This window comes from Portunus trituberculatus, chromosome 47 (genome assembly GCF_017591435.1).
Source record: "Portunus trituberculatus isolate SZX2019 chromosome 47, ASM1759143v1, whole genome shotgun sequence".
Taxonomy (NCBI): domain Eukaryota; kingdom Metazoa; phylum Arthropoda; class Malacostraca; order Decapoda; family Portunidae; genus Portunus; species Portunus trituberculatus.
The window spans coordinates 29,683,912-29,693,911 of NC_059301.1; the positions used below are offsets into that span (position 1 = coordinate 29,683,912).

At 37.7% G+C, this 10,000-nt stretch overlaps 1 protein-coding gene across 2 annotated transcripts in view; it reads right to left on the reverse strand.

The window, feature by feature from the left end:
- The window catches only part of LOC123520591 (putative neural-cadherin 2), a 542,583-nt gene that overhangs the window by 209,047 nt on the left and 323,536 nt on the right, over nt 1-10,000 (reverse strand). For both annotated transcript variants that reach the window (XM_045283005.1, XM_045283006.1), the window contains exon 2: nt 7,025-7,154. In XM_045283005.1, coding sequence (XP_045138940.1) covers nt 7,025-7,154 — 130 coding nt within the window. The remainder of the gene's footprint in view (nt 1-7,024; nt 7,155-10,000) is intronic.

Sequence of the window (10,000 nt, forward strand, 5' to 3'; positions counted from 1 at the left end):
TAAAAAAAATACGGAAAAAATGTGTAGAGATTAATGACTGACCATGAAAACAATAATAAGTCAATTACAACAGCTCTCTTGATAAAATAGTTTTGTGAAAGAAATGGCAAAACACATGTTGAGACATATCCATATCCCATCTTCACAAAAGTTATAGAAATGTGAGAATTATGGAATCAGATAAAGCGTTCTTTAATTAATTTAAGAAGCGTATAAAACAAGTGATGATAAACAATATTGGTACACTGATCTCTTACGTGAAACACATAAAAATAATGATAATAAACAATATCTACCTACCACTGAGTATATCTATCCCTGTATCTCCCTTCTTACCAATTATGATCTTAGTGATGCTCGTGTCCGAACATTCCTTTGTTTGGAAATTCTGATGCGCTATAAGGCATTTGAGTTGCAAATGAGTAGTACAGCTCCACGTCTCGGCGGTCTCACCTGGCCTTGGTGAGCCTCAGTATTATGATTCGGATTTCTGAACCGCGTTTCATCCACACCGACCTCGACTTTCATTGTTTTCTATTCTTTTTCTCGGTGCTTACAGAGAATGTCCTTCAGGCACGGAACACAAAGCTAGGGCTAGAAAAGACGAAAAAAAAAAAATGGTGCACTGAGACTCCAGTTCTTGAACAAATAGAAATGAGTGATCATCCAACAACTTGAGAATTATTGCTTGAAACGTCCCTTTTGAAAAATAAAAGGCTTAGGAAGGGAATATATGTAGATAAGTAAGTAGAGATTTTCAGAGTCCATTTATGAGATCTGAAGTTCCACTTTCAACTTTACATATACATTTGTGATCAGAAACTGGCTAATCTGTTTCATTTACTTCCACTGGTTTTGAGCCATCAAATCTGCTGACAATATCTTTAAAAATACGTGACAGCTGCTAAATCACCATCGAATTAGAGATGACGAGTGAGAAGGAGAAATAAGATTTAAAAATGTCTAAGCAACAGATTCAAAAGATCAAAAGACTTCTGATTAAAGTAAAACTCTGAACACAGTATTTGAAAGTGTGAGTAATGTAGTACTTACAATGCGACCATGAATCCTTCTTTGTTTAGTATCATACTTTCAGTGAAGTAATAAAGAGGAAGTGACATGAAACTTTTGATATACAGGAATAGACAAGGTATTTGAGACTCATTCTACTATAAAAATGTGTACTCTTTCCACCTCAACTATCTGGAAATGAGTGGCTATAAGGTAAACTACGTTAACAAGATTTCTCAGACCCATACTTCAGTAAAGATGTACACCAGTGGTTTTTAACCTGGGGCACGCCCCATCAGTGGGGCTTCAGTACTTTCAAGGGTGGGCGAGCCCTTGTGAGAAAGCAGGAATTTCTCTAATTACATTTGTCATTCTTTTAACCGGAAAATGGTCAAGTAACGAGAAGTTTCTGAAAAGATGGAAAAAGTATCGCTTTTTTCTTTAAAATCAGGGAGGGAATTGTATTCATAGGTACAAGAGGGATGTGGAGGGAAGGACAAATTTCTAGAGGGAGGTGGTAGCAAAAAGGTTAGAAAACGTACCATCATCATATCTTGAGAATGAGAGGCAAGAATATTCAATAAGGTTAACAGAGACACACGACTATCATAACAATGTAAAAATGTATACGTATTCTTGCCCTCACTGTTACCTGGGGATGAGTGGCAGCCAGACACTGTAACCTTTAGTCACAGCAGAGGCGTAACAATAGAGAAAGACAAATAAACTTTTGGGTATATGCCAAGTCTTTTTATGTTTTTTTGTCTTCTTTTTCATTGGCTGACGACGGTTGTGTTGTGGAGGAGTCTTTCAAGTCATACTATATATATATATATATATATATATATATATATATATATATATATATATATATATATATATATATATGACTTGAAAGACAGGACGTCTATAGAGCACGCAGTAAAGGAGAGACAAGACCCACAAAAAGGACGGTTATCTTCATTATATCCACTTCACACAACGTTTCGGGAAAGTACATATCCCATCTTCTGGTGTATGAAAAAACCAACACTGTAAAAACACACATAAAACTTTAAAACATGACCAGACGCAGTGGTCCTGCTACTAGTTCCTCCAACAGGTAAGTGGGGAGGAAAACTGGCTTACCAATATTTATAAGCTCCTACTCACTAACTGGCAAATTCTGATTGGTTGACTAAGAATTTACTATCCAATACAATATATAACACTATTCTAATATGTAATAGCTAATGCAAAAGAGAGGAACATTTAAAAGTATGATGTACAACAGTTAGTCTATTACAGAAATACTTTAGCCTAAAAGAATACTCAATGCTGATTGGTTGAAACAAAGTACACGTATATGAAACTCGAACCCTAACTATGCTAAACGACATTAGTTCTATAATGCTCGTGTCACTCAGCCTAGTTTCTCAAATATAAGAGAACACGCAATACAATGTAATCATGCATTTACTGATCAGGACTTTAACATAAGGTATAGGGCATATTGTAACTCAGACCTTAGGATAGCGGAATTTTTATTTATTGTGAAAGAGAAGCCAGAATTAAATGGTACAGAACTAGCTACCAAATTATTAATTTTTATTTAATAATTTCAAACTAGGTGAGATAGTGTCGTTTAACATAGTTAGGGTTCGAGTTTCATATACGTGTACTTTGTTTCAACCAATCAGCATTGAGTATTCTTTAGGCTAAAATGTCATAAATCCTTCTCACTGGTTTGGGTGCCTGGACATTCCAGTATACGCGGGAATGAACAGGCTGACATGCTAGCTCGGTCTGCTGCAGAGCTCGAGGGAGCGTGGAACCTCCGTCGGGATCTGCAGTCATGTCTCTCAGTTGTTAAATCATCAGCAAAACTCCTGTGGCAGAGTCACTGAGACAACCTCCACCTCCACACCACCAAACCCATCCTGGGCGAGTGGGCCTCCTCCAATCGCTCCACAAGGCGGGAGGAAGTGGTCCTCGCACGCCTCAGGATGGGCTGCACCCTCCCCACCCACATGCTCCCCTACATAGCCAACACCTTTCCACCACAGTGTTCCATATGTAATATCACCCTATCTGTCGAGCACATCCTGCTTCACTGTGTGCGTTATCGGGAGGAAAGGCGGCCCTTGGCGGCGTATTGCCGGGGTCGCGGCCTCCCGCTAACTCAAACCACCCTTCTGGGTGACGAACATCCGGATGTGGTCGATAGACTGATGATTTATCTGACTGAGACCAATTTAATCAGAGAGTTGTGATTTATGTGTATATATTATGTTATTTATTCTCCACTCTGTAAATATTTGAAAATATATATGTATGTAAATAAAAGTATGAAAGTGTGTATGATTCCAATTTTGCGTGATCTAATGTAAATGTTTTCCCTTCATGTATATATGCAATACGTAGTGATACTACGTAGCCACCCTGTGTGATTGTGAGTTATCCCTCCCTTCCCCATGCCCTGACAAAGGACAATAGTTTTGAGATAGGTATAGGATCCCTGTGTGAATGAAGCGTGCATGAGAATGTGTGTGGATATTTTATGTTAACATTAAAACAAAAAAAAAAAAAAAAAAAAAAAAAAGTTAAATTAAAATTACTATATAAATAAATAAATAAACCAATATAAAACTGTATATATGTAAATAAAATAAAAGGCCTAATTTTAAAGAAATATAAAAAAAAATCAATCAATAAATAAATGGCCTAATACCCAAGACAGGGTGATGGCAAAAAAAAAAAAAAAAAAAAAATATCCCTCCCCACTTACCTGTTGGAGGAACTAGTCGCAGGACCACTGCGTCTGGTCATGTTTTAAAGTTTTTTGTGTGTTTTTTATAGTGTTGGTTTTTTATACACCTGAAAATGAGATATGTACTTTCCCGAAACGTTGTGTGAAGTGGATATAATGAAGATAACCGTCTTTTGTGCGTCTCCTCTCTCCTTCATATATATATATATATATATATATATATATATATATATATATATATATATATATATATATATATATATATATATATATATATATATATATATTTATTTATTTATTTATTTTTTATATATATATATATATATATATATATATATATATATATATATATATATATATATATATATATATTTATATAAACAAGTAGATCTGATCTTCAGCAAATAGGTCTGTTCACTTCCGTCTCTTATACATATTTCACCTTATCTCCTCCATTTTTTTTCTTCTAATACTCATACTTCTTGCTTTCATTAGTTTTTTGTTGTCATTTTTCTCCTTCATTCTCTTCCTTCCCCGCCTTTTCCTCTTCCTTGCCCTCTTCATCCTTCATCTGGTTCTCTTCACCTCTCCCTTGTCTTACATTATAATAAAAAACACAAGATTACTTCCTATTAATTAGCTTGATAAGGTAGCATGGTCGTCATAATCTCTATATATTATTCACGTTTTACATTTCTACCCTCCAGCCTTAGAAACACCGATAATCCCAATAAATGCGTATTTTTTAAACTTCCAGCAAAAACTGACAGAATAGTCAAGTTTTGTTATGTTTCAGAGTGTATTGAGAGAGAGAGAGAGAGAGAGAGAGAGAGAGAGAGAGAGAGAGAGAGAGAGAGAATTTCCAGTCTGCCAGGTAGACAATGTCATCAATAAATCAGTATTCTTAAAACACCCAATTTGTTCTCTCTCTCTCTCTCTCTCTCTCTCTCTCTCTCTCTCTCTCTCTCTCTCTCTCTCTCTCTCTCTCTCTCTCTCTCTCTCTCTCTCTCTCTCTCTCTCTCTCTCTCTCTCTCTCTCTCTCTCTCTCTCTCTCTCTCTCTCTCTCTCTCTCTCTCTCTCTCTCTCTCTCTCTAATCCTTTCCAATTTCTATGCTCTTTGACTCATATCCTTTTAATGTTATTCTTACCTACCCACTATCTCTTCCCATCGCCTCCCTCGCTGAAGAAAACTCTTAGCAGAAAATGGAGAAGCATGCAGTTAACTAGATCAGAAGAGCAGTTAGCATGAAAAGAGCAGTAGAAGATAACAAGAAGATGTAACAGTGAGGTGATGAGAAGGAGACTAAAGACAATTAGTTGAAAGGAGAGGAATTGATGAGACGAAAATCTTTTGACTTCACGCTGTTTAAACTAGTGGTATGAGTGGAATCCACCAAAACAATGGAAGCATGCTCTATACATGGACAGATAAAACCCTTGTACGGATTTATCAGCTTAGGGTATGAGATAAACTATACTTAGCAGTGTTCATAAGTTTCATTTCTCTCTCTCTCTCTCTCTCTCTCTCTCTCTCTCTCTCTCTCTCTCTCTCTCTCTCTCTCTGACAAGGCCAATCTTACCTTGACGGTGAGGCATCTGATTTCCCGCTTCTTCCCCCTCTTACTCCCCATCCTCATCTTACTTCTCTTCCTCCTCATGTTCCTCTCCCTCCTTCTCCTTGACCTCATTCCGTTCCTTCTCCTTGTTTTCAACTTTGACATAAATCTTTCATCTCCTTGTCTCTATTGAATCGTGTTTTCTTTTAATCATTGTTTATCTTTCTCTTTGTTTTCTTTTTTTGCGTCTCCTCTAATCATTATCTTCCGTTAATCACTTTTCTTTCTTTGTACTTCTACTCTTTATCATAATAATTCCTCTTCATTCTTTAAATTCTTTCTCGTCTTCACACATTCTTGACTATTTCCCTCGCTGCTCCATCATTTTCCTCCTCCTTTTCTCTCCTCTTCCTTTCCCAACCCTAATATATTGTGGATATATTTCTTCTTTTCTTATATATTTATTGATACCCTTTCTTTCTGTACTTCCATTTTCCTTTTACTCTAATCGCATTCTTGCATCCCTTTCGTGTTTCAGTGAACTAATTGTTTATTTCTCTTCTTTGTCTATTCTATCTTTCTCATCCCATTTCTGCCCTGTTTGTTTTTATTCTTTCGATTCACCGTTACATAATCAACATTCTCATTATTTTCCTCCTCCTCCTCCTCCTCTTCAATGTCATCTACTCTCCTCTTCTTCCTCATCTGTCAGGCATTCTTTTTTTAATTTCATCACCTCCGTAATACAAAACGAGAGAGAGAGAGAGAGAGAGAGAGAGAGAGAGAGAGAGAGAGAGAGAGAGAGAGAGAGAGAATGTTGTACCGTGATGTTGCTGGTTATGATGTTGTGGTAATGTTGTTGAAAAGAGAAGGGAGAGGGGATGAATATACGCAACTGCACATAATTATTCCTGCGTGTGTGTGTGTGAGAGAGAGAGAGAGAGAGTTTACGTTGCATACACACACACACACACACACACACACACACACACACACACACACACACACACAAAACTGGAAAATACGGACTCTTTATTCTCTGCAGCTTGACCTAAAATATGTTAATAACTGACGTGCAAATTAGATTCCCGAATACACGGAAAGTTTTGTATTCTGCAATTTTTGTATCAGTTCCTTGATAGTGTGTTTTGTTTTTTCTGTGTGTGTGTGTGTGTGTGTGTGTGTGTGTGTGTGTGTGTGTGTGTGTGTGTGTGTGTGTGTGTGTGTGTGTGTGTGTGTGTGTGTGTGTGTGTGTGTGTGTGTGTGTACGTTTTCCAGCTGTAATATTTTTTTTGTATATTTTTTCCGAGAGTGACGATGATAAATTTCTTTGTGTTTGTCTATATTCATCATTGTTTTCTTTTTTATTATTGTGATTTTCTTGTTCTTTTCCTTACCTTTTCCTTGTTCTATTCAGTTTCTTCATCCTTTTCATTGTCGTCATCTTCCTCAATCTAATCCTCTTTCTCCTCCTCCTTCACTTCCCCCTGCATCTTTTTCTCTACCTTCACTACCCATTCCTCCTCCTACTCTAATTCTCCTTAATACTCAAGATGCGAAAGTAATACAGAAACAAATTAATTTATACTTCAACGAAATAAAAACTTCAAAAATATTAGAGAAAGATTTCCTTGTTCAAGAGAGAGAGAGAGAGAGAGAGAGAGAGAGAGAGAGAGAGAGAGAGAGAGAGATGATAATGAAACTATACCTTGCTTATGTACAGCCCTGACGGAGGCGAGGGAGGAGGAGGGCACCGCATCCTCAGCCACCACCACGCAGTACCTCGCCTGAGTGAACGCCAGAGGCCCCAGAGGTGTCCCCGGGCAGGAGGCGCGTTGCTGTGGAAGGAAAAAGAAGCTGTGAGCGTTTGGAGTGCTAGTTAGAAAGTTATTGTCATTTTTTATAGTTTGTTGGTGGTCGTGGTGGCGATGGTGGTGGTGGTGGTGGTGGAAGTAGTAGTAGTAGTAGTAGTAGTAGTAGTAGTAGTAGTAGTGGTTGTTGCTGTTGTTGTTGTTGTTGTTGTTGTTGTTGTTGTAGTAGTAGTAGTAGTAGTAGTAGTAGTAGTAGTAGTAGTAGTAGTAGTAGTAGTAGATTAAAGACAAGGAGGATGAGTACTAATGTCTATTGTTTTTCATCATTATTGTTGCTATTATCTTTGTTGTTGCTACTGTTACCGTTTATTGCTGTTGTATTAGTAAATTAAATGGCATCGGATAACAACAATATTTCAAACCATAGTAAAAAAAAAAAAAAAAAAAAAAAAAAAAAAAAAAAACCCACAACAATAAAGAGAATCCATACAAAAAATGAAGTAAACCAGCCAGCAAGTCATAACACAGGAAACCACTGAAAAAAAAGTATCCAAATAAAATAAATGCATAAACAAACAAGTGATTGAACCAATTTACATCACTCACTCAATTCCTTATACAACATCAATGATACCACGACCAAAACAACAACAAAAACAACAACAAAAACAACACACGTAACACTCCCACCACCACCACCACCACCAGCACCACCACCATCACCTGCAACAAAAACAAACTATAACAAAATAAACGCAACGTAAACAAAAACAATAAAATTAGCTCGCAATTCCTCTCCCTCTTTCCCATTCCCTCTAGCCATACCTCTCTGTCCCTTCCCATTCCTGCCCATCCCTTCCCTTCCCTTCCCTTCCCTTCCCTTCCTCTCCTCTCCTCTCCTCTTCTCTCTTCTGTTCTCCCCTCTTCCTACATTCCCTTTATCCGTTCCCTCAGTCGTTCCCTCGTTCCGGTGGTCGCATCGCCTCGCTTAAAGTCTTCCAAGGGTTGCTGGATTCTCCCAAAACCACGAAGTTCCCCTTGGAGTGAATTAAACAAGGCAAGGAGGAGGAGGAGGAGGAGGAGGAGGAAAAGGAGGAGAGAAGAGTAGAATCTAGACGGTTGAAGGGAAAAAAAAATGTAATATTGTGGCTTAACTCTGAGAGAGAGAGAGAGAGAGAGAGAGAGAGAGAGAGAGAGAGAGAGAGAGAGAGAGAGAGAGAGAGAGAGAGAGAGAGAGAGAGACGCAACGATGTTTGGGGTTGTGGTTTGTGTCTGTTGTGTCAAGGTCAGAGAGAGAGAGAGAGAGAGAGAGAGAGAGAGAGAGAGAGAGAGAGAGAGAGAGAGAGAGAGAGAGAGAGAGAGAGAGAGAGAGAGAATAGGATAGAATAAACACAACAAGATCTGTAGGATCTGTACTTTCAAAAGAATTTTCTCTCTCTCTCTCTCTCTCTCTCTCTCTCTCTCTCTCTCTCTCTCTCTCTCTCTATATATATATATATATATATATATATATATATATATATATATATATATATATATATATATATATATATAGATAGATAGATAGATAGATAGATAGATAGATAGATAGATAGATAGATAGATAGATAGATAGATAGATAGATAGATAGATAGATAGATAGATAGATAGATAGATAGATAGATAGATAGATAGATATATGCTTGTAGGGAAATTAAACTAACATCCCACAACTGAATCTGTAATACACACACACACACACACACACACACACACACACACACACACACACACACACACACAGAGAGAGAGAGAGAGAGAGAGAGAGAGAGAGAGAGAGAGAGAGAGAGAGAGAGAGAGAGAGAGAGAGAGAGAGAGAGAGAGAGAGAGAGAGAGAGAGAGAGAGATTACAGACTAAGAACTTTTGCACCAAAGCAAGATTTCACTTCGCTAAGCACTTTGGAGAACACAGAGGATTTTGTCACACAGTTGAATTGTGTTTCTGGAGACCACTTCATCCACTACTTTCACTCCACTCCACTACAGACAGCACGCGTGGGTTCTGTCGCAACTCACTCTGTATTTTACAAACGCCTTCCACTTATCGATGGGACTGATACAACTATGTGCCGGTAAAAGCAACAAGATACCTTACAAGATACCTTTGAAACTCGATTGGTTTACTCTTTTTTTTTTGGTTTCCTATTTCGATATTTTCCTTAAATTTCTCGGAGTACAAAATTGAGCCGACTCACTCTCTCTCTCTCTCTCTCTCTCTCTGGAGTTCAACAGTGCCTTAGCTGTATGAAAACATGAAAACACGTTGAAAAAATAAGACAGTTAAATACAATAAAGGGAAAGAAAGCAAACGGTCCTCAAACAGAACGATGGATTGCCAGAAGAGACCCACTGATCATTTAGTTAGTCCCGTGTGAATAAATAAATCGCCTTCAGCAAAGATAAGACAGACTAAAGGATTAACATGAATGATGGAAACAGGTAGCCATGTTTTATACAGTGACTGACGAGAGTAGGCTTAGTAGCTTCTTTCATATCCCCTTGTTTTATTTTTCCGATATTCTCATATTTCTATTCCAACAGATCAATATATGTTTCTGTAGCATGTCGACTGCTTCGTGTGGAATTCATAAAAGAAAACGAACTTAGTCACGTCTACAAAAGGAAATCCTTCAATATAATCTGAGCCACACAACCAATTCTCCACAAATGGTGCGGCTATCAGAGAGGAAGTACGTTTAATTCCAGAGACTTTTCTTAGTAGGAAATAAATGCCGTGCTGCTACGATTTACAGATATTGCTTGGAAGGGAAGGAGACACAAAGTACATGAGATATTCTTTATTAGAGATGGATGGATAGATAGATAGATAGAC